This window comes from Gymnogyps californianus, chromosome 4 (genome assembly GCF_018139145.2).
Source record: "Gymnogyps californianus isolate 813 chromosome 4, ASM1813914v2, whole genome shotgun sequence".
NCBI classification, from domain to species: Eukaryota; Metazoa; Chordata; class Aves; order Accipitriformes; family Cathartidae; genus Gymnogyps; species Gymnogyps californianus.
Window position 1 is genome coordinate 45,809,026 of NC_059474.1, and position 26,407 is coordinate 45,835,432.

The window sequence follows — 26,407 nt, forward strand, 5'->3', positions numbered from 1 at the left end:
TTTTAATCAGACCTACTTACTTTTTAAATATTTGTTCTTACGGTTATGATTTTCTTTTTACGTGTTTGGTTGTTTGGTTTCTCTTTGCCCTGGGGAAAAAAATGGAATAATAGATTTGTTAATCTGCCTGTGACCTTCACAGCTCTGGAATTGCTTGGCTGTTGTTCATAACACACCTGGCACATGTGGACTTGTAAATTTATTCTGCTGAGGTTTTTTTATCTGTCTTTTGCATAATCCCTTAGAATTGTCAGAAGTTGGGAACCTAGAAGATCACGCACAGTTAGGATATAGATTGGTTTCTCAGTTTATAGCCAGAGTGGCTGCTCTCAGCACCTGAAATGTGCCCGAGATCATGGCTTGTAATCAGAAGCTTCCAACTGTGAAAACAAAAACGGTTGATCTGAGCCAAGGAATGGGTAAGATACCTTTAGCAGCAGAAACCTCAGTACCCATGCCATGATTGCCACCATCTGCCCTGCTAAGGAACATGGCTTGGTGAGGTGATCTCACTTTTCTGAGTACACTTTAGTGTCAGGCCTCTCACATTTAAATCTTTTCTGAAATAGATTTTCTTTTCCAGTTCCTTTTCTTTGAGTTCTTGGTGCTCTCTGGCACTTGTTCAGTATCTGAGACTGAGTCTACCAAGTTGCCTCAGGGATACCTCTGAAGCCTGGGCACTCATTCAGGCCCAGGAAGGCTGTCCCCACCTTCTTTAAGGTCAGATCACCTTTATCATCAGGAGTACAGATTCTGAGAATAGCCTGTAATTCACTTCTCTGGCACACGCTAATTTACTTAACATGAGAATTAAGGCCATTAAGACAAAGTGTCTTCCTCTTCATGAGATCATTTCTCTATTACTTAGAATAGGCTAGAGTTGAGGGGCACCCCGCTCTGTCTCTGGTGATACATACCATATCCAAATGAATTTAAAGCGTTCTTCAGGAGGATTAAAAAAAGTACTGCAGACTCTGTACCTTTAAGCTGAGAAGTTAAATGAAGAATTGAATATCTGCCCAGGCAAATAAGTACTTTGACATAAGTGACTTCTTTAAATCTCCCTTCTTATGACTTAGGTTATTCTTAAAGTTGAAAAGGCCTTGCAGAAGAAGCCCCATCACATCCACATCTTTTCGGAATAAATGTAAGCACTGTGTTTGGCCTAGGTAATAGGTTAATATTTAGTAACCAGTTTCCACCTTTAGTAGTATGTCTTCTCATATTACTGATACCTTTTTCAGAAGGACTTGTGACTCTATGAAGCTGGCCATGTATCAAGTATTAGATCTCAAAAGCAGTCCCAAAATTCTTGACCATTTGTCTTGACGGATTTTTGAAGAATAACAGATTGCACTGAAACCTCTTACAAGTCAGAAAGGATGGAACTGCCTTGAAGACTTGTAACACATTTCAGCTGACCTACAAATGTAACTAGAACATGCCTTTCTTGGAGATGTGTATCATGGTTCCTTGCTGTTTCTGTTTACTCTCACACAGCAGTGTACCCTTGCTGAATTAGCTATGGTTGACAGCCTTTAATGAAGATCCGTATTCACAGGAAGGACTCAAAGTAATTTTAAGTGGTCAGGGCATTGCTTGGAGTCACTAAAGTTTTGAATTGACGTGGTGACAGTTCCTTAGGGTTTTAAAGAAACATTAATTTAACAAAAAGAGAGTTCTTGAACTCTGTCACATATACTCGCTTCCCATTCTTTTCCTATTCAGTCCAATCCAGTGATATATTATATGCAGTATATGCACAAGGGACCATGTTCCAATTTACACACTGATATTTTGACCCATTTATTAAAAGGCCAAAAAAAATTTCTTAGCTCATTGTAGCAGTCACAAAGTATAAATGCACATGTGGACTTTGCATCTCGGAGAAGTCTGGTTACTGGTGATTAAATTTTATTAACATTTACAATCTGTTTGAGACTTCAAAAACATATTTTGAATATTTGGGAAAGGATCTTGACTATCTCTTCCAACAACAGAGTGGGTGAAGTTAGAAGGTGAAATAAGCTTATTAGTTTATAAAGGTGAAAATCTGTATCTAAATCCTATTTGTTTTATGAACAGCTGATACATCTAATGGGAGAACAATGCATTTCTGAGAAGTACTGAAGTGAGAATTTTTGTATTCCTGTTTTTCTTTAAAACAAACCCCAGGAACATCCCCCTGCCAACCCAGATGTGAAGAATGTCCATACTTAAAACTCTAGAAAAAGAAACAGAGCAGTAATACCAATAGCTTTTAACATATTCATCTTTAAATAAATTCAGGGTTGTTTTATTCTTTCTAAAAGACAATTTTGTGTCCACCCTACACACTTCCCCTTTACTAGTCAGGGAGTGTAGAAAAAAGAAGAGAAAAAAAGATCAAGTTTCATTCTCAAGATTATTTGCGGAGTGACTCTGTCTGGAAAGCCCGCAGTGTATTAGTTTGGAGAACAAGCAGGAAATCCAGCTTTTTCAGGGGGCACTGAACACATAATGCACAATCTAAGCAACTGGAACTCTCATAAACAAATTGAGTCTTGCAAAGCAAATCTACGTAGTGCTTTAATCTCACTTTTCTCAGGGCAGGAATAATAGTAATAGTCATAATAATAACAAAAATAATATTCCTTGCCTCTACCACGTGAACGTTGTGGAACCCCTTGTTTGTAAATGATAGAATTAAATCTCCGAATTTGATCTCCAAACGAGGCTAAGTTCTGGTTACCTGTCAGTGGTGGAAAGCTACAATCTTGGAATCAGGGTAATATGAAGCTCTTTTCCACCTTTTTTCTTCTTCCTTTTTCAGTCAAGGTCTAGAGGCAAATTTAGATTAAACCTGCTCAAACTTACAAATCATTGAAAGAAGAGTGTCATCCCTTCACACAGTGGGGTATGTACCACAGTACAATTTTCTTTCCAATGTACTGCTTTTTCTAAAGAGCTCAGTCTTTAAAACCAGTTTTGTATGCCTATGGATACTAGAATTAGAAGACTTCAAGACTAATAGTAGTTAATACATGCTTTTTATTTCCAGATAGGGATTTTTGAAAATACACTTTGGGTGTCTAATTAGTGAGGAAATTAACCCTGAATAAAAATCTTGTACTAGTATGCAGAATTCAGTCATACTGAATCACCAGAGATTTTGTCACCATTTTTCAGTGCGTATAAAGTATGTTTTTAGACAGTACATGAGTTTTCTGTGAATTCCTTATATTTTAATTTTGAATTAAATGAGTTTGCAAAAATAGAATAGAGTTTGACCAAATCCACTAAGTAATCTGATAGTAGTAGTACAATTGTATCTGTATATTTTTATCTCATGTATGGAAAGGAAATATCTTTATCAAGATATTAATTTCTTTATCACAATGTTGTATTATCTAAATCAAATCTGTGCCTGCTATTTCAAGAAACCAAACAAGATGAAATTTATATAAAATTTGTTTGTAGAGTTTCTTAAATGAGTTCCTAGACTTGATTGCTATTTAATACAAAAATAAGAACTGAGGATAATTGTTGTTTATAACTACAATTATTTCTATGCAACTGCTAGTACTTTATTGTAGTTTTCCCACTGTATTCCTGTTTTTCTGAAACAACAAAAATATAATAGCAGCTAAATTGTTCTGCTGTGAATGTAGTTATGTTAAGCAGTCGTATCCAGTTATTATTTTCCCATTCTTAATTGGATAATTGACACTTTTCAAAATATTAAATGCTTTGAACAAACAGTTATCTGATATATTATTTACAAATGAACTTAGCTGTTGCTTTGTTATTTTTAGTGCACATAAGTATACATATTTGTATACACGGTCTGTTTCTGACAACTTCCCAACATCATATTTTCTCCAGAACAGTAACAGCAATATCACATGGCAGGGGGTGACTTTTTAATGGCAGTTATTGTTTAATGTATCTACTCTTATTTTTGAACTTGTTTGACATTTGTTTCTGTTGTTTAGCAGTCTGAAAATTCAAACAAACATGTTTTCACAATAAATTTGCACTTGGAGTTTCTGTGTTGTCCAGGCCTCTCATCTCTCATTACTTTCCTGCTATTGTAGTTCTATTAACCAGCACAACTGCCACTGTTCTTTGTTAACACAAGTAACTGGAATATTACATTTGAAACTGGAACTGATTTTGCTCTAAAATAATATATCATATCTGATGATAGAGTAAGGTATTTTGAAAATTAGTTTTTCCATTATATTAAGGAAGCATTTGAATATAATGATTGCTTCCATAGTTTGGAAAGATGAGGAAAAATTGACCTGTTTTTCCTAATCTATTATTTTAGAGTTTTATCAGATATATTAAATGCTATTATTAAACATTTGCACTTTTTTTTCTTAACAAATATGTAGAATTTTGTTTCACGGTCAAGGGTCTCTTCAATTTGCAGATGCTAGTATAATTCAGTCACTGAAAGCTTATCTGCTCTTGCTGTACATTGTCTTGGCGTTTGCACTCTGACCAGGTAAAACTCCTTGGAGGGAGAAAGTGGCTCCTTCTCCGTAGACCGGCTGAGCCTGTATGGCTTCAGGACTGTGTAGAAGCTTCACAAAATATATGGTGGGGCAGAGCATCTTAGTATGGTTTGAGATTAGAATACCCCTAAAGAGGAATACCCCAAAAGGCAACATATAATGTTGCCTTTTCCTCCTTCAGAATTTGTTTTTAGAGACTGGAAGCCTATTTACTTTAAAAAGAAAGCTTTGAAAGGAGGAGTTCCATCTCAGGCCTTCAGCTGACATTGGATCCTGTCACTATGTCAAATTCTTAAAACTCTCAAAACCTACTAAAAGATAGTGAAGCTGTTTTGTATCAGTAAAAATCTGAAAATGAGATTTAAGTAGTCACTGTTGTATGGATAAGAATAGAAATGGCAGACATGGGTGTAACATTTCTATAAATGGACAAGAATTGTGTCCATTTTGCATGTTCGATATTCTGAAATCTTACACCACCTCCCTTCATTTATCTGCGAAGAGGAGGTGCAGGGAATTAAAACTGTCCGCTTTGCCGTAGTTCCACAGTCTGTTGTGAGAGGATAGATGGACCCAAAACTGCTGTGCGGCCCATATTAGTAAACGGTTTTTGTTTTAAACTTGTTTTAAAGTGTTAGATGTTATCTTGTGTTCAGTGTCATGTTTACATAGATAAAACAAACCACCTATTTCAGATTCTTTATATAAAATATAGTAACTATAAAGATACCTGTTCAGGAAGCAATATATGTGTTAGGTATTACAAAGACAATCTTCCATAATCTCTTAGCACTGTGCTCAGTGATCCCTAAAACGATCCCAAGAAAAGCCATTAACGAGGCAATACAAACATAAGTAAATTTTAACATTATCAAAGAAATATTTTATTTAGATTGGAAGAGTAATAAAAAAAATTATGAAAACTTTCCACTGTTTATTGGAATGAAATAATACAGAGCTGGAATATGTTTTTCATATCTAAAAATTGTGATAAGAATTATTATATGGTATTTTCAGCCACAAATGGTCTTTCAAGTCAGCTGTTCTCATTTAGTAAGAGTATAGCTTGATTTTTTTTAATATCTATTTTTATCCTAAAAACGTAGGATAAGTAAAGTCAGAGACTTTTGCTGTTAAAAAGAAAAAAAAACCAAAACACAAAACCAAAAAAGCAACAAAAAAAACAAAACCCAAAAAGTACTGTTCCAGGAAAGAAATAAGTTTGCAGAATCATTAAAACTATTCAAATCGTAATTTCTTTCCATGCTTACTTTGAACATTAGCTCTGTTTGGTGTATACACTGACAGATGTCAGAATCCATCAGCAAAATTAAATTAGTGCTGAAATAACATATTTAAATGTGTTCTTTTTTTTCAGATGCAAAAGATGGCCTGCATATAACTTACTTTTGGCATCTTAATAGTAATGATTGACACACATATGGTACTCTTTATAAAGACATCTTGGTATGTCTGACACTTGTCTTGAATTATGGTTAGGAGACAGTCATCATTGGGGTTGGAAGGCAGTTGCATTAAATTAGTAACAAAACACTATCCAACAGTCACAGAGAGAAATCAAAAAGATTATAATAAATTGAAAGTAGATTTAGGACAAATAAAAAAAAACCAATCCCCTTCATTCTACTTTAATCAAGCAAAGTGATGGCATGAAAAGCAGAGAAGATCTTAAAATGGTAGGAGATTTTGTTGGATTCTTGTTACCTTCAAATTGTTTTGGTTTGCATATCTCCTAGATAATTTTCTTACCAATGGAGTATGCAGAATTAGTTGGGGGGGTTGGGTTTTTTTGAACAAATATATTAAAATGTGTGATGGAAGTGTTTCTTGTCAGGATCTTTATCACAGTTGTTGACAGCGATGAAAGTCCTGTGTCCAAGGCATGTGGCTAGTGCTGCTTATAGAATTCCTATAGCTGAAGCTGTCACAAGGTCATTTGTTTAGGTGACAATTTGAAATTTCATTGAATATAAAAATTCAATTCTGATATGTACCTGTAAAGAAAAAAATTAAAGTTCAGTTATATCTGAAGAGGCAGAAGACTGTTTACTTGCAGAAAAGTAAGGTAGATTTCTAATTATTAACTAATTTTATTATATTCGCTTTTGAATAGAAATTTTTTTATTTGAATTCATATTAATTTAAATGTTTTCCTCTAGTTTTTCAAAAACTGAGGAAGAAAATACTTTCTGTATCTTTAAAACTTGTCTTAAAATAGGATCATATATAAATCACTTCAGTAAGTAAAATGAAGCATATCAAGACCAAATTCAACCAGATTGCCTTTTTTAATATTTTCTCTCTAAATTTCAGTTGAAACTTATCTACTGTATGAACTACTACTATGAAATAAACCATAGTAACTTTTTGCAGAGTGTAGACATACCTTATTGAAAAGTATTTTTGATGGAACTTGAGTTGTTAAGCACTATCGCACACTTTGCACACAAAATACAATTATATAAAAAGTGTCTTGACTCTTCAGGAGAGTTGAGTGTGGTAGAACTTTCAGGACTCTCTTTATGCCATAGGAACGCAGCTATTCAGAGGCCATTACTTAAAGAAACAAAAGACTAAAGTGAAATCATGACAATACACTCTGGAAGTTCTTAGAACAAATTGTTTCTTAGGTTAGGAAAATAAACTGCAAGTAATGTATTTCTAATCCAAGTGGCATTACCTCAGAAAAAATTATACCAAACCTAAGAACACCCTACTGATTCTGAGAAGTGAGATGATGGGTGGAGAAATGTGAAAATTCTGTAATTCTCATGAAAATTTGTATCATACACTTTCTGGCAAAAAATAAAGCCACTGAGTTAACATTACATGACACCAGATTTCAGCAATTTTCTGTCCTAACTTTCCAACTATTGACTTTTTTTTTTGTATGGAAAAATATCAAGCTTAAAAATCGAATATATATTTTCAGTTGTTGTGTACGTGCATCTGGTTGGTGTTTTTATATGTATGTGTGTGTATATACTTCCTCCCTTGGAGCAGAAATTCTGTGCCCTTTGTATGTCTTATTTTAAGCTTACAAATATTTTTCTAAAAATCCATTTGCATGTAATTCTTGCTAGACTTTTAAGTTGTGGTATGGATACAGTCTTAGGTTAGAAAGGTTAGAAATATAGTGTGATAGAAAGCTGGGAATTTAAAATTTGGGCTTTAGCCTTACTCTATATACAATTATAAAATGCTGAAGTTTCAGTTAAATTTCAGCTTTGCTTGCTCTGGGTTTTGGTTTTTTTGTTGTGGTTGTGGTTGGTTTGTTTTTGGTTTTGGTTTGTTTTTTTTTTTTAAAGAACCAAAACCATTGTTTTTAAAGTAAGCCTTGTCTAATTATACCATTTCTTTCCTAAATAGTAGTTGAAAAGATGGCTTTAATTTCTTTTAAATTTTGGAGAAGTTCAATCTGAATAAATGCTCCCTGCTTTGAGAGAGATCGGTGTCATAAGTTAGTGATAATCAGTAGACTTTTTTTTTAAGTATGTGAAGGATTGTATCTAGAAACACAGAATCAATATGAAACTGAATAGAAATGAAACTACTTTTAAGTATGTAAGTCTGTGAATAAGGACATTTTCTGCTGAAGGTTAAGTGCTGAATAAAACACTTAAAAGCAAAGCTTCAGTTGTAAGAAAAAAAGCTATGAATTTCATTGCAATTGGTGAAAAGCTGAAGAGTCTAATTTTTTTTAATGTCTTTCTGCATCAAACCACAGATGAGGAATAAAGATACAAGGCTGTACATAAAGACAGACAGTAACATGTTTGAAACAACTACTAGGTCAGCAGGCTTTTTGTAGCTGTACAGAGAAATATCCGACTAAAACATTTATTTCTTTATAGTGAAGCTAGAATAAAATTATTGATCTACTCTCTCTAGGTAGCCTTTTCTGTGACTGTCTGTGAAAGGAAACAATGATCCAAATTCTGTTTAGGGATGACTGGTCAAAATACATTTGTGTATAATCCTACAACTTTTCAAGATACACACTGCATCTCTAAAAGTAAGCGAAAGTGAGCTTATGTAGGCCTAGCTTTTCTCTTGCATTATTTTACACAACTCTAACTTCAAGGATTAGTATGAGCAAAAATTCAGATACAAGTGTGTGTGATGCCAAATTATTGTTAAAAGAATATGGAGTTTTTAATATTAAACCTCCACAGTGGGTATTACCAATGTATGATTGCCACAGTACTTTAACTTCACCTCATCCATCATGTAATAATGTTGCAAGACCTGTGATAAGATGTGTCATTATAAAATGCTAGCAGCCATGTTTACAATAGTTAAGCCCTTCATGCATAACAAAAGGAGATACTGGTATCTATCTTTCTATCTTCATAACACAATGCTGTCTTTTCCTACATCACCTTTCTTTCTTTCTGGAACAGTGAATTAGTTAAGCATGTAGAAATTTAAAGTATAGTAGATGACCTGGTAACATTAAAATAAATGGGGCTGCGCACAGGTCTCAGCAAGGTTTCTGATTTCACTAAAATCCTTTTGATATCATCTTCCCAACCATAACTGAACAGTTTTCAAAATTTGTTTAAACCTCAAAATACAATGTCAAGCTGTCCTGGTTTCAGCTAGGGCAGAGTTAATTTTCTTCCTAGTAGCTGGTACATATAGGAAAATAATGTTGATAACACACTGATGTTTTTAGTTGTTGCTAAGTAGTGTTTATACTAAGTCAAGGATTTTTCAGCTTCTTCGTGCCCGGGCACAAGAAGCTGGGAGGGGACACCGCCAGGACAGCTGACCCAAACTGGCCCAAGAGCTATTCCATACCATATGACATCATGCCCAGTATATAAACTGGGGGAGCTGGCTGGGAGGGGCGGATCGCGGCTCGGGAACTAACTGGGCATCGATCAGCGAGTGGTGAGCAATTGCATTGTGCACCACTTGCTTTGTATAGTTTAATTCTTTTAGTATTACTATTGTCATATTATTATTATAATTATCATTGTTTTTCATTCCTTTCTGTCCTATTAAACTGTCTTTATCTCAGCTCACGAGGTTTTTTTCCTGATTCTCTCCCCCATCCCAGGGGTGGGGGGGGGAGTGAGCGAGCGGCTGCGTGGTGCTTAGCTGCCGGCTGGGATTAAACCACAACACAAGCCTACACTAAATACAGCAGAGAAACACTTAACCTGGAAGTGATACATGAAGTTGTTAAGACTTATCAGCCTGATCACATGCTTATGCTAGTGCCAGACCAGTATGGTTAGATTACATTCTGGTGTGGATTCAAAGGCAAATTACATGCTCCTTTACTTGAGTTTCAATTTATAAATCTTGTTTTCCTCCTTGTATTGCCAAACGAGCATACTCCCTTGTGTCTCTGTGGGAAGGATGGAGAAAGCAGAGAGCAAGTACAGAACTATGATGCTCAACCAGGGAAGCACTATTTCTGTCTCTTCCTTAGGCCAGCTAAAATCAAGTTTCATCACGTACACTTACTGACCTTGGTCCACTGTAGCTCAGATTTCTCTGAATTGCTTGAGCTTATACTGTAATCGTGCCTCAAAGATGAATAGCCCTGTAGAATGTGATTCCCCCCTCCTTCCTTCTGGTTTAAAAAAACAAAACAAAACAAACCCCTTTGTATTGACCTGACAGTGCAGAGGGTCTCAGGACTTGCCTGGTCTTGCCTTGGCCTGAGCTGATTTTACTGGTTTCAAAAATTGCCTAGAGGTCAAATGACTATTGCCTACCCTGTTTACCTTAAGCTCTCTCAAAACTGTATATAGATAATTTATGCTTAAGAAATAATAGCCTTGTATTTCAACTGAGGTTGAGGGAAGATTAGTCCATTTTCATATTTAACCTTGTTACCAAAAAGAAGCAGGTTCTGATAGTGAAAGTTCTAAAACTAACCTAAGCAGATGCTGAGACTGAGGAGTAAGAACCTTTCACTGTACCTTCATATTCTTCCTGATGATGATCTCAGGATGCTCTTGACTCCTTATGGCCTTTCCCCCCCACTCTTCCTCAGAAAAAGATTGAAACCTTAGTACGTAGAGAAAAACTGCAAGGGTAAGCGTAAGATAGATATTTCAAGAGGATACTAGGAAGGTTTTTAAAGTAAATTTTGTCAGTGTTGTTGAGGATTTTCTGAATTAATTAAATTGGGCTAATAGACTGTTTAAAATATTAATTGGAATAAAAATAAATTTTTGGTTCTACATATATACACACACATAAAATTAATTCTCTGTTTCCTGTAGTAAAAGACTGAATGTAACAATTCCTGTAATTAGCACCAAACGCCAACTGTGCTGAAGGTGAAACAAAGGAAGTGGTGGGAATATGTGATGGAGGGGAAGAAATAGGAATGGAGCAACAGAACTGTCCTTTTTAACTATAGTGCTGTTTTAGTTAGGCTTAACCCAGTCTTGAGACCTCACCTTCATAAACCTGTAAATACTCCTCATCTCTGGGAAGCCCTTGGGAAAAGGAAGACTGTGACTTAATATAAGTGTTGTTTCATCTCTTTCAGTAACTTTTTTTTAAACAAGAGAGCCCTCTGACAGATGCTTCCTGAGAAGCAAAAGCAGAACTCTACACAGATTTATGGCTAAGCTTATATCCCATAAGTATTTCCCTGCTGGATTTGGAATACTTTTTAATCTATCTTTTTTTAATGTAAGCCTGTAGAGTTTCATAGCTTTCATAGTATCACTCTAGATACTGCAAGCCAAAAATTGTCTAAGCCCTGTGGGAGGAAGACTAACAGCAATGGTTGGGTTAACTCCACTAGAGGGGAAAATAAAACGCTGCATTAAACTCCTGTCTCAACCTTCATTTTTAGCAATGCCTTCCTTTGGAGCACATTGCTTTTCTCTTTTTCTCTCTCAGTTTTTCTTTTAATAAGGTAGGAAGGACAAGGAAGTCCAGATTATCTTTGTATTAATGTTGTATATGAATTTTTACTTATGAAATTGAAAGGTTTTTTTAATGCATGGGACGTAGAAAAACTGGTCTGAAAGCTTGAGCTGGATACAAGAAAACAAAAAATGAGGGAATAGGTAATCTCTTCAGCACATGTTGGGAAAAGAAGAATAACATATCTGATTTAATCTGATATGTTTGGAAAATTGGGCACATTTCTTAAATGTGCCCATTTTCATCTCTTCTATAGTAGAATACACTGAGGTAAGCATCTGAGACATTAAGAAATTTTGAGAAGTGATATCACTGGTAGAAATTGGTGTGGATTTATCAGTTGTTTGAAGGCAGGGTCAATCCTGTAGAAGAGTTTTGCATTTGCCAGTTACATACTGACTCTGCTTAAGGTGTTTGTGATGCTAACATGCAGTCCAAACAACCCATACATTCAGTGTTTTCTTGTTCTGGTTTCGGCTGGGACAGAGTTAACTCTCTTCTTAGTAGCTGGTACAGTGCTGGGTTTTGGAGTTAGTGTGAGAATGATGTTGATAACACGCTGATGTTGTTGCTAAGTAGCGCTTACCTTAAGCCAAGGATTTTTCAGTTTCCCATGCTCTGCCAGCAAGCAGGTGTGCAAGAAGCTGGGAGGGAGCATGGCCAGGAGAGCTGACCTGAACTAGCCAAAGGGGTATTCCATACCATAGAACATCATGCCCAGTATAGAAACAGGGGGGAGTTGGCCGGAGGCACGGCTCATGGCTCGGTCATCGGTCAGCAGGTGGTGAGCAATTGCATTGTGCATCACTGGGGTTTTTTTTCTCTCCCCCCCCCCCCCCCTTTTTTTTTGTTATATTCCTTTTCATTACTAGTAGTAGTAGTATATTTCATTATTATTATTGTTAATTTTATATTTTACTTTAGTTATTAAACTGTTCTTATCTCAACCCAGGAGTTCTGCCTTCTTTCCCGATTGTCCTCCCCATCCCACCAGGAGCAGGGGGAGGGGGAGGGGGAGCGAGGGAGCGTCTGTGTGGTGCTTGGCTTCTGACTGGGGTTAAACCACGACACTCAACTGTGGAAAGTGATATTTTGATCGTTATTGTCAACCTGCTATAGCCTTCAAATGTCATCTTGAAGGTGAAAGTTTATATGACCTGTTTTCTTCTGTCAAGAGATCTGTGATATGTTAACCACTCTGCATTAACAAGTAGAACTCCCACACACACCACTACCCCAAATGCTGATTTTGGTGCTTTTCTTCATTTCCTAGTTACTTTTTTGATTAATCTTTCTCATTCCATATAACATTTGTTCTAATTAGTCCTGGGAAAAAAAAAAATTGAAATAGTATTACCCATTTTTCTATTTTCTTAATGCAAATTTGATTCAGCTTCTAATGGTATTTAACCTAAGCAGTATATCTTTAAGGAAAATCTGAATAATTTATCTGAACTATTCATTGTTTAAGCACTGAAAAGCTGTTTATATATGTCTCCAGATAAGACCAGACACCAGACTTGTGCAAATATGTGTAATTAAGTAAAGTTATGACTTCTGTCTTATGATCTATAGTTTTGAAAGATCAGAATGGTTAAGAGCATTTTAACCAGTAATATTTGAGGAAAGGACAGCATTATTCCTTATTTACAAAGTGGAGCTAAGGCTTTGAAAAGCTAGCTTCAATTCTATTTTATATACCAGCTATGGCAATCACTTAGAAGTATTTGCCTAAGGACGATGACAGATATAACTTTAAAATTTTGTATTTGTGTGCCTGTCTCTGGATAGTAGGGTGTTTACATATGTGGGAGGTATTTTTATATGTACATTGGATATAGACAAAGCTGCATTGAAAGTTCTTGACAATTCTTGTAGCTCCTTGGACCTATTTACACAGAAGAACTGAAGTCCTTAACACCCATGTATCTAACTTTGACAGTAATGCTGAATTTAGATTTATATAATTATATGTCATTGGGAAGTACAGATGCTACAAAATAAGACATAAAGCAGCCCATGTGCTGATTGAGTGCTGTATAAATTAGCTAAAAACCAAAAAAAAACCCTCCAAAAAACAAAAGCCAAACCCAGAGATATTCAAAATGTCAAATTTTCTTTTTTTTTTTTTTTGCGCTCCAAATATGTAAAGCTGAGCAGCTGTAGGGCCAAGTTTTGCAGACCTAAACTCTCATGTTTTTAAAAAATGGTAGAAAATCCTCACCTTTTATTTAAAACCTAGCTGCAACAGGGAAAAGTTTTGATGTTAATCTCTATTTATCCAGGAATTTTTATTGAAAAATACTAGTTTTGTGTGTAAAGTTCTCCTCTCCACCCCCCTCAACCTCTGGACCATAGATCAAAAGTTAGGTCTATGTACAAATGAGATTGCTTCTCTTAAGTGCAGTTCCAGAGCTTCAGTGAGGAGAGCAGAGAATAAGGGTCAAAACTGTTGAGTTCTAGATTTGGAAAATAAGAGTTTAATATTGGAAAATAAGATATTGTGAAATGATGTCTGAACCTGAAGTTTCTGTCAGATAAACCTAAGCAATTTTGGTGGTTTAAAATGTTCCTTTATCTGTTAGGGCTACAAGTAAGATTACAGCTTTCATGCTTCATCTATAGAGAGTGGATTTTGAAAAATAGCTGCATGGATGAAGACCTTCAAGTTGTCTCTTGTGTTATGTTTGAAACTGAACTGATATCAGATGATATCTGTAGTGACTTCTTCATCCTGTGTATGAGGGTGTATATGTGCACATGAATGTGTATGTGCGTATCTGTATTAGTTTATATATGTATATGTGGGTGTATATATATATGTTATCTTGGATTAATTTCTCATTTTTGCTCCATGGAAAATAATTTGTAATTTTGCAGTGAATCGTTTTGGCTAATTAGATTATTCTGAATATGTTGAAAATGCATGTGGAAGATTAACAGTAGGCTTGCTGCTTATCAGGTCTATTCCATTTCCAAAAATCTGATTTATGTTTTATATCAGTTTTGGAATACTTAAAACTGTTCATATGCAGTATGGTCCACTGAAAACTAGTTGCCACTTCTGGGAGATCCAAAGTTATTTTAATTTTGAAGGAAAAATGGCTTTGTGGAAACCATTTGTGCTATCTAGATATAACTCAGCTCAAAATCATAAAATATCGCAGAAACTAATTGTATCTCAGTAGCTGATGACTTTTGTGGAGGTAGGCACTCCATGAATATTAATGATTTGATAGCTCTCTGATGTAAGAGTTGTTCCTCCTATGTAGATGGAGATGCTAAGACAAGGAAAGGTTAAAATGCCTGTATTAACCATGAAAGTGGTGAAACAACTGAGAACAGAAATCAAATCATTTGTCTTTATTGCGTTTTTTAAATTATATGTTCTTTCTTTCCTTCTCTATGTATATTAGTATTTTTCTAAAAACTGTGTAATACAAAAATCTGATATCTGAATTTGGATTTAAGGAGTGACACCTAAACATTATCTTAGCTGATTCTTTAATATTTTTCTATAGGTGTTGAGAATAATGTGCATATTCATTTGCTGAGTTTTCATAAATAACGAGTTAGTTTTGATATATATCTTTCTCTTGCAAATTAAGAAAGACTTCAATTGTCAAATACAACTTTTTTCTGTATTATGGGCAAATATCATCTATTCAATACTGTCTAGGAGGACAATAGCACTCAAAATCTAACTTTCAGCTGTTTCCTAGGTAATGGAGATACAGCTGCAAAACTGTTGTACTGAATGGAAGGAAACAGCCAAGTGTTTTCACTTTTCTACTATTTTTGAGTATGAATTCAGTAAACCCTAGGACTATCAGTATTTCAGAAATTACAAGGTATGGGATCGGAGAGTTGCACTTGGATTCCAGTGTGTTTGTTTTGTCCCTTTTAGGTTTCTGCACACCTTCTACGTTTACATGGACGATGTCAGAAAACTTGTAAAATAAATCACGGCAGAGGTTTTTTTTTTTTTTTTTTTTTTTTTAAATCTGCTGTGTAGTAGAATTGGTCCTTTCCATGAATGAAACAAACAAAAACCCCAAGAAAACACAAAATTTGCTGTTACTGCTTTCTAGTAATTTTTCAGAAATTATTTATTTGTGTAGGAAGCCTAGTTCACAAATGGGGGGGGGGGGAAGTACTAGGAAACTGAATTTAGTTAGTAAATTATGCACAATGTGTGGGTTAATTTTTCATGTATGTAAATAATTATGTAGAATTTAGTAGGTCTTTTTGGAAGTAATATAATTGTAGTATATTCCCAGTAGTTTGTCTTTCTCAATTATGTTAAGCATAAATTATTTTTCCTCACTGTAAAGGTTGTCGTACTTAATCCCCATTTACCATTTGTGTGTTATTGAGACAGCTATTTCACAAGTAATGCTTACTAAATTAAAACATAAATAAAACAACTCTAAGTTCTTCTCTGGGCTGCTACTCCAGCCTGGGGGAGGTCTCCTGTAAACAGAGCCTCATTCTTGTAATTTAAACATCTGCTTCACATTTCCTTGAATATTACAGTAAAAGGCAGTCATGACAATGAGATAAGATGGTGATTTGTTAATGAAACTGTGCATTGTGTTGACTAGCAATGTCTCATTGTTTCCTTGTGATCCTCTTATCTGTCAGTTGCATCCATCGATCATGTTTGTCCTTCTGTTCAAGCCTATGGAACCTTTGGTGTAAAGACTACTTTGAATTATGTATAAAATGAAAATGTTTTAATGTAGTATAGCTGTGGAAAGCTGTTTTATCACAACTGTAATTAGCTTAGATCATAAACAAAGGTTCATCTGTCACTAGCCTAAAATATATTGTTAGAATGCATAGTAAGATTTAAAAGGTGGGTGATAGATCAAAATATAATAATTCAGATTACTTTGCCAAACATAATGAAAACTAAAGTGGTAATAGGAAAAAAAATGGATGTAGGCTGTGGGGTAGAATTGCTATAAAGTGTTCAGGCTCTTTTTGAAGAGTATAGGTTACCTGCACTTATGTAAGTATATGTACTATAAGTAGCAGACAATACTTTTCTCCCTATTCTCTCTTTTTTAATTTGCTGCAGTTGAAAAAAATAGTTAAAATCACTTTCTTCTCACCGATTTGTTAAACAAGTTAACTAGTGTTTGCAAGTGATAGCTACTTTTACTTATATGCTTACTTTTATTTATAATAGCTAAGCATATTGCCTAGTTTTTATTGCAAACATTAAAGTTTGAAATTCTCAATCAGTATGATAGGCAGGGGAATAGGAAAGGTAACTAACCATTCATCATGTGCAGCATGTACCCTGTGTCTACCCAGACCCCTGAACGTCTGTGCTCCCCCCAACATTTTATCAAATGGATACCTTTTACACTGTGTCAGAAAGAAAAATAGTTCAGGTTATTTTTGCATTACGTATTATGATCTGTCATGAACAATACCAAAAAACCCCAAACTCTAGGGCAACAGAAGCCAAAGCATTTATTTGTAATGTTGGTTCTTTGTTTTTTTTTTTCCCCCCTCAGGTCATTTTAAGATACTGTAGAGTACTACCAATGCGCTTAAATACCTGAGTATTGTTCTCCCCAACCTTATATGAAACCATGTGCTCATGTGCAATGACCTTGACATCCTTTTCAGATAAAGGGATAGGGGAATACTACTTCCATATTGTAGAGAACTGTGGCACAGTGTGGTTGCAGGGAGTATGAAGCTACTGTTTATAAATCTGTCTTTTATATGAGTCAGGCTAACCTATTTAGGTAAGTCAGAAACAAAATAGCATCTGTCTTAAACCATAAATGATGGCCAACAGAGATTTTTCCGAAAGGTGTTAGCAGTATTTTCATCATGAGGACTAGCTTTCAAACAAGTTAGTGAAGCACTAAAAGAATCACACTAGGCTCTAGCAAATGTAAAAAACACACACTAGAAGCCAATGGACTATCATGGCTGGGACTGTAATTCAGTCAGGTTGATCTGTAGAGTGAGCAGGTACACAATGAGAGCAAATTACAGCTATTATCTTACAGACATGGTACAAACAACCCCATAAAGAGGATAGGCTTTAACACCATTGTTGAGTATAAAATAATCATCTGCTGAGGATGTGTTGTAGAGACATGAAATTGCTTTGTGAACTGTATTCACCTTATTCGCAGCTGGTTTTCAACAGAATGCCATTGTGATTAATGTTTCAGTATCTATAAAAAAGCTGATTTTTAGATGATTAAATAACATCACCTTTCCTTAATTCTATTTGCTTTAATATTAAAGAGACATTAATATTTTCTGTTAGTAATTAATACAACATATTGATGAGTTTGAGCTACTTTTCAGGTTAAAAATATTTCCAAAGGACATCACAGGAACAGGAAAAATAAAAATGAAAAGTTATCTTAGTGTAGAACACCTATAACAGATTTTAGCAACCTATTCTCAGGAAATTATGTTCTTTTGTTGACCAGGTAATATAAATCATATATACACTAATGCAATGTAATGTAAGATATTTTGTTGACACTGATGTTGTGGTAGCTGTACTAGGCAGAGAGTGTGTCTAAAAGTTTAACAGCCTTCTATTCTTAATTTATGAATGAAGTTTTTCTACAAGTAGTAGTCAAACTTGTGGCAATAGCAATCTCTCAGATAAATTTGTATTAGGCAGCATTTATGTTGTATATTAAAAAGAACGGTACAAATGTTTTTGCCTTCTGGAAAAAGTAAAAATAGTTTATAACCGTGTAATATATAATTGCTCTTATGTGACTATTATGCTAGTTTCAGAAGTGTGTGCTATGCAATGGGAAGTGTATAAAAAAGAAATGCTGTAGAAAATATATTGTTTGTATTCTTTCTTCTCTCTCTGAAGAGGTATTGTGAGAGAATTCATCATTCCTTAAGCTTTAGATCTAAAGTGAAGGTCTAAAGTTCATTAAAATGTATTTATTGGACTGTGATTGAACTTCCTTTAAAACTTTTTTCCATAAACTCTGTTTTGAGTTAAAAGTAGGAAAAGCAACTAATTACAATGCTTTTCATGATCATGTGATACATAATTTTCATTTTTTCTCTAATTTACACTGCTTTGTATAATCTCTCATGTAGAAATGTTTGTGCAGCCCGTGCAAAAGTTGTCCATATTTAATAAATAAATAATCTTTAATGTTCTAATGAACACTAACATCATTGTTTTCTTTGTAGAGGTGAGAACTTATATTCAGTTCTTAATCGATCATTGAAGTGAGAGATATTGTCCTGTGCCTCAAGGGGAAAAAAAATTGTCAGAGTGACTTTTTTGTTCATTTTCCATTTCTTTTTCTAACTCACACATGCAGCGACTCATCAAAGATACTGTGACAAATCCAGGATTTAACAGATATTATTAAGAAATAAACTGCTTTACTTATGTTGTGTATCTCTAAGGTAGAAATATCTCTTTGCGGTTTTAGAATTGCAGAATGAGAACTGTTTGATCAAAAATAATTTACAGGGGATAAAATCTGGACATAGTAACTAGGTCTGAGCAGTACTGTATCTAAGAAATAGGATTTGTCTTCCCCGTGCCCTGCCCCCCCCGCCCCCCCCGCGCCAGGAGTATAGGTGAAATGGTGTTAGACTTCAGCTGCACCAGAGTAAAACCAAACTCTCTCTCTGAGAATACCACAGCCAGAAAAGTTATCTAGGGGAGACAAAGATGATACTTGTTTTCTGGCCCAGTCTTTTGGAGTTCACCCAAATGAATTAGAGTATGTTAAAGTTAAGTGCTCTCTTCCCTCCTCACCACCTGGAGCCTGCATCCATTCAGATGGAAAGGTTTGCTCACTGCAGCTCCAGAATGGCTAAGGAATAAAAATGTTTCCCTACTGAGTATTTCTGCATTAGAACCCTGAAAAGCAGTCATGTAGAACTTGACTCTTACAAATCGTATGCCCTCAATCTCCATGCCTCTGGCAGGTAAGGACAAATAAGCAAATACTATGTGTATCTTAGGCTGTAAGTTAATTACAGCTTGGTTTTGTTTATTTCTGTTACTTCAGTTGAGATTTTCAGATAGCTACATAACAGGCAGTGGCTTTTAGAAGAAAAAAAAAGCTAGAGTGGTTTTGATTCCTAAAAATGTTTTTTCTGCTTTTACGATTTAACTTCTATCGTAGGAGTCATCCTCTTCTAGATCTGAGTCTTCCTAGGATAGTGAGAAGTATTTAGGAACTTTTTCTCTCTCTACCTTATGAAATGGTGATAGATGTGTACATAGTGGTACAGTCACCATAATAATGCATATACCATTAAATACACCAAAATAATAAAATCCAGTCTCATACATGTAAATTATACATTTCTTAAATGGGATCCACTTGCAAAACAAAACAACTGCCTAAGCAGTTTCTGTGATGTAAATAATTGTTCCTCATTAATACTTGTATCTTCATCATAGCATCTGAAAAGAAGAATGGAACATAGCTTTCTTTGCTAATCCATGTATTGCTCTAGCCTTGAATTCACTACTTGAAGTTAACTTAAGTAGTAGTTAACTCTATATGTTTGCAACAATACATGGTATTTTGCTGGTCCACATTTACATATCTCATCTTATCAAAAGACTTTTGAAATACTAAGGTTATCTTAACAAAAACAAAAAACTTTAAACTGTTTCTCTGTTCAATTTAAAATATACAGCAACTGGTATAAGAGAATACCAGACATACACTATATTGTGCTTTGGTTTAGAATAAGTAGTGACTGTAATCACTATATGTAGGACATTTGCTGTAGTAATTTCTCCGTTATGGAAGACTTGATAATGAAAAGAGTAAACTAGGTCTTGTCAAATATATTCTTTCTCTTCCTCTGGCAATCCCTCCTTCTCTCGTTTAAATAAGTTTGGTATGTCCAGTAAATGAAAACGTAGAGCTGGCTTATGAGCACTTAAGTGTAATTTTTGCTTTCTGAAGTCAAATATTATTATGAAATATATTCTTTATACGTATCATTTTCTATCATATTTGCAGGTTTTGCTGCATATATTACATTACAGTATTTACTTTATGAAAGTTTATACAAAATGCTTTACCAAAGGTAACATTTTAAAAAATCTTCAGATGCACCTCTCCAGAATGATCTAAATGAAAAAAGTACAGGCTTGGAAACTGTTAAAACATTCCTTAGTTTCCATACACAGAAAATCTTGTCTACAGAACTGTCATGGTTTAACCCCAGCTGGCAACTAAGCACCACACAGCTGCTTGCTCACTCCCCACCACCGAGTGGGATGGGGGAGAGAATTGAAAAAAAGTAAAACTCGTGGGTTGACATAAAGACAGTTTAATAGGACAGAAAGGAAGAAAATAATAATAATAATATAATGACAATAATAATACTAAAAGAATTAGAGTATACAAAGCAAGTGATGCACAATGCAATTGCTCACTACTCAGCAACCAATGCCCAATCAGTTCCTGAGCAGTGATCCACCCCTCCTGGCCAACTCCACCCAGTTTGTATACTGGCCATGACATCATATGGTATGGAATATCCCTTTGGCCAGTTTGGGTCAGCTGTCCTGGCGGTGTCCCCTCCCAACTTCTTGTGCCCCTCCAGCCTTCTTGCTGGCTGGGCATGAGAAGCTGAAAAATCCTTGACTTAGTATAAACACTACTTAGCAACAACTAAAAACATCAGTGTGTTATCAACACTATTTTCCCACTAAATCCAAAACACTGCACTATACCAGCTACTGGGAAGAAAATTAGCTCTGTCCCAGCCGAAACCAGGACAAGAACGTATCTAGAAGTGCAATATTTTTTTGGCCTTGATCTGAAGACCAGACAAGGAAATGGTATGGGTCAAACTACTACAGAACAAATTCCTTACCTCATAAAGCAACCCTGTTGGTATAGTTATAAGAAGTTAATACTTTCTGCTTTTCCAAATTTTTTTTTTAATTTTCTTTTAAACTCTTAATAAGAAATCAAATTCAAAATAATCTTGTGTTGTGTATTTTCTTTTCAGGGGCTAAATGCAAACCTACCGAATACACCAAAGTGAAAAATATGTTACTGGATCTACAAAATCGGAGATATATTGCACAATCAAAAGATAAAACCGTTGATGAGAAAATGGCTTTAAAGAAACTTCTTGTAGATCAAATGTTTAATTATTTTGATTCAGACAACAATGGACTTGTGGACACTAATGAATTATCTCAGGTAAGATTTAGATTTTGTTTCCATTACCACAGTAGCTATTCAGTTGTCTTTGTCAGGACTTACACACGTGGAATATTATGTCTTAGGATGCTTTCAATTTAGAAAATATATATGAGTCTCTGAGGTGAAAAACCTCATTCAAGAGTTTTGGAAAAGCTGAATTATTCAGAAATTCTGCAGTGATTATTCAGAAATTTAATACAATGTTTTGGGATATACTTTAGGGGGTTAGAATACTATAGGTTGCTTTGACCATGAGTTGTTTTATTATCCACAGCATGAATATCATAAAGTATGGATGTATTTTAGGAGTTGAAAACAATTAAAATGATATTTTAAATCACTTCTGTAATACTAAACAAGTATTATTGCTTTATACAAGTTAGGGCTAGAGAAGTACAGAAGTAGTCTTGGAAAGAGAGTTCATGATAGTCTCTAAACAGCAAGCTTTAACTAATTACAGATCTAAACCAATAATTGTTGCTCTGGTAGGCATGACAGCACTAGCTTTAATCTGTCTAGGAGGGTTAACTATTAAAGAGTGTTGTTATAGCAAATGTACTTTGATTTACTAGGTAAAGTAGAAGTCCACGTCTGAGAAACCTAATCATGGCTGAGCTATATTAATGAGTCTAATACTAGGCAGCCGCTTAAAAATTAAAGAAAAGTAAGATTTGTTAGATGCCACTGTCGATCATTACCCTATGTTTTAAGTTGCGTGGCAGTGTTAAGAAATATTTACAAATGAATATATAATACCTAAGATGTTAGGCTGGAGTTATCATTTCCATACAGTTAACTTCTAAAGTTTTAGTGGCAATTTCCAGGACCAGAGGTTGCATGCAAATATAAATATAATTTCAAATAATAAAAAATTACCCATTTCAAAAAAAAAAAAAAATTAAAAATTTTGGTTTTCTGTGCTTTATAAGATTGGGTTTTCTTGCTGGTTTTTAGACTTTCAGAACTTTGGCTTTCAAGGGAATTTGGTGCCTGTATATATTTTACAAATAATACTTTTTATATGAATATACTGTATGAATACATAACATCCATAGGAGTCACAGATATAGATATGCAAGTTATATTTAATGCTTATAGATATACATCACTAACACTTCAAACAAAGAGATAGTGATTAGTGCATTGGTTGGCAGTCTAAAGAAACTGAATTTTAAATCCTTCTTTATTTTACCACTTGAAAATCGCTTGACTTTGTTGCCATAGCCCTCACGTAACTACTGGAAAATAGTTGAACACTTTCACCACTACAAATCCACTATCTAATTATCAGTGAATCATGCTCTTTTCATTAGAGGAGCATGACTAAAGTACTAGTGCTGAAGGTCAGGATCAAAAATATTTTGCAGAATTTCCAGGTTTGTATAAAGAAACAATTCTTCTCTATTCAGTTGCTACTAGTATACTTTTTCTCTTTACTTTGTTTTTGTGTCAAATATAGTTTAAAAAAAAAAATACTTCTTCCGTTATGGTGTTTTCAAACTTTCTATACATACTTTTCCCACATACTTTTTTCTATAGAAACGAATTTATAATGACAACTATAAAGTAATGCTTTTTCACACGTATGGAAACAGGTCAAACAGCCTTAAAACCCAAACATGGTGCTTTGTGGTTTTGCTAAAATTTATTGCAGAAACATCAAATTATTCAATCTAAAGAATAATGTAAAATAAGTTCATTGTTAGTACTGTGTGGTTTGTTATTGCATTTTTTGACAAGAGACACGATGAATTAACCTGTTGCCCTCAAAAATGGTTCTTTAGTCAGTTTGAACAGAGAAGAAAAAAAGAGAAGCTATACCTGTTTCTTGTGAAGCCTTCTCGATAGCAGAAGCTTCAGCTGAGAACCTTTGTCTCTCATATGACAAAAGGAAACATTGAATCGCCTTTGCAAAACACAGAATAGTGTACGGCTTTGCAGTTAAGAACCCAGCTCCTGTATAATCTCAATATTTGTAAATCTTTGCCTTGATCTGATGGAGGAAGATTTTAGCCTGCATATTTACTGAAAACAGACCAAGTATGTGACTCAGTTCTCTCTGAAGACTTAAAACAAGATGACAAGTTAAAAGAACTCAGAGCAGTATCTTCAAATGAAATGCATTGTTTTTCACAGTGTTATCTTTGAATGTTGAAAACTTCACACTTTTTTTTTATCCTCCTGTGGTTTAGCCCAATGAATGTGTTTTGTTCAAGTTGAACATAAAAGCTTGATAAATCAAGATGGTTTTGCAAGGTGGGATTAGACTCTTGCTCTCTTCTGCCCTTAGTGTATATGATAGCTATCAGTATTTCTAGAAATTGGAATTGCTGTAGTAGGAGAAAAGAAACAAAAAGACCTCTTCTTGAATACACTATCTGGAAGGTATAGATTCATAATGTGAGAGAAGTCCCTCCTACTGAGAGAATGCTGGGCCCATTAACTTTCTTGAGTATGTGATTATTGAGGGGGAAGGGGGGGTTGTGGCGGAAGAATGTTAGAAAGGTCTTTGAACTTCCTCAGGGCTGAATGGGAGTGTATTGGCTTTGCACGGCAAGGTTTTGGCAGTGGGGGGGCTAAAGGGGTGGCTTCTGTGAGAAGCTGCTAGAAGCTTCCCCTGTGTCTGATAGAGCCGGTGCCGGCCGGCTCCAAGATGGACCTGCCGCTGGCCAAGGCTGAGCCCATCAGAGACAGTGGTAGCACCTCTCGGATAACATGTTTAAGAAAGGGAAAAGAAGTTACTGCACAGCAGCAATTGCAGCTGGAGAGAGGAGTGAGAAGATGTGAGAGAAACAACTCTGCAGACACCAAGGTCAGTGAGGAAGGAGGGGGAGGAGGTCCTCCAGGTGCCGGAGCAGAGATTCCCCTGCAGCCCATGGGGAAGACCATGGTGAGGCAGGCTGTCCCCCTGCAGCCCATGGAGGTCCACGGTGGAGCAGATATCCACCTGCAGCCTGTGGAGGACCCCATGCCAGAGCAGGTGGATGCCCAAAGGAGGCTGTGACCCCATGGGAAGCCCACGCTGGAGCAGGCTCCTGGCAGGACCTGTGGCCCCATGGAGAGAGGAGCCCATGCTGAAGCAGGTTTGCTGGCAGGACTTGTGACCCTGCGGGGGACCCATGCTGGAGCAGTCTGTTCCTGAAGGACTGCACCCCGTGGAAGGGACCCACACTGGAGCAGTTCGTGAAGAACTGTAGCCCATGGGAAGGACTCACATTGGAGAAGTTCATGGAGGACTGTCTCCCGTGGGAGGGACCCCACGCTGGAGCAGGGGAAGAGTGTGAGGAGTCCTCCCCCTGAGGAGCAAGGAGCGGCAGAGACAACGTGGGACGAACTGACTGCAACCCCCATTCCCCATCCCCCTGCACCGCTCGGGGGGGGGAGGAGGTAGAGAAAATAAGGAGTAAAATTAAGCCCGGGAAGAAGGGAGGGGTGGGGGGAAGGTGTTTTTAAGATTTGGTTTTATTTCTCATTATCCTACTCTGATTTGATTGATAATAAATTAAACTAATTTTTCCCCAAGTCGAGTCTGTTTTGCCCGTGATGGTAATTGGTGAGTGATCTCCCTGTCAATCCACGAGCCTTTCATTATATTTTCTCTCCCCTGTCCAGCTGAGGAGGGGAGTGATAGAGCGGCTTTGGTGGGCACCTGGCATCTAGCCAGGGTCAACCCACCACAGGGAGACATTGTTGTATGCTTGAAAATGTTCTCAGGATTAGGAGAATTTTTCTCAGTTGTGCTCATAATACAGACAAAATTTTGAAATCTACAGACCTGTCATAAATAATAGTGCCTGTCTGCATTTTAAATTTAATCGTATTAAAGGAATATGAAAAATAACATGTTTGTTGTAGAAAACAACAAGGACTCCTGAAGTTAATTTATGTTCACATGAATATTGAACTTCAGTTTTTAGTGCATCTTAAATTTTACATCTCCTCAATCTTGCTGTGCGATGAGTGCAATCAGGCTCTTGGATTGCATTTTATTATCTCATAGGTGTCCATATAGTCATCCTACCTAATGTAAAATTGAAATGAATCAGTTGGAGATTGGAAATGGTGACAGCAACACTCCAAGTTTTACTGAAGTATTTTGGATCAGAAATCATAAGGTTCTTGCATTTGCATCTTGATGCAAGAGAAATGAATATTCCTTTCCATAAAAAGCAAAAATAGTGCTTTTTATTAAAAAAGCTATTTCAAATAGTGAGAAAGTTTTAAAAAAATATTTCAAGTATTATAACAATAAATTAAAAATTGGCAGGCTATTTTTTTTTTCTTTTATTTGAACAATTCTGGCATCTGGGTGTAATTTTTTTCATGGCTTTGTAGTCTAATACAGAATTACAGTTAAAAAATAATTATAACTCCATTACACAGTGTAAATGTCAGACAAGGTAGTCTGCAATGAAGATAGAGAAGCGGTGGGATTATGTAGCTCCATGCAGGCTAAATGAATATTTTTTTCCCATATAAATTCTTCTCTGACTTGACTGCTTTCACTGCTGAGCCTAACTCATTAAATGTTTTAGTTTCCAAATCCTCTATTGGCAAGTCAGATGTGGCTTGATTCTGAAAGGACTTACTGATGACGTTAACCTTTTAGACCACTCTGTTTTGAGAGGTAGGTACTAATCAGAAAGAGTATCTACCCTTCCAAAAGGGTGAGCTATGAAATAGGCAGAATTTTCATCATCTTCATCACCTCTGGTCTAACCTAAATGCAACATATCTGCAAGATATCTAGAAAAGTGGGATGGTTCC

General features: G+C 35.7%; 1 protein-coding gene across 2 annotated transcripts in view; it reads left to right on the forward strand.

The window, feature by feature from the left end:
- FSTL5 (follistatin like 5) overlaps window positions 1–26,407 on the forward strand; it is a 438,275-nt gene that overhangs the window by 269,896 nt on the left and 141,972 nt on the right. For both annotated transcript variants that reach the window (XM_050895669.1, XM_050895670.1), the window contains one exon: window positions 21,441–21,637. In XM_050895669.1, the coding sequence (XP_050751626.1) occupies window positions 21,441–21,637 (197 nt within the window). The remainder of the gene's footprint in view (window positions 1–21,440; window positions 21,638–26,407) is intronic.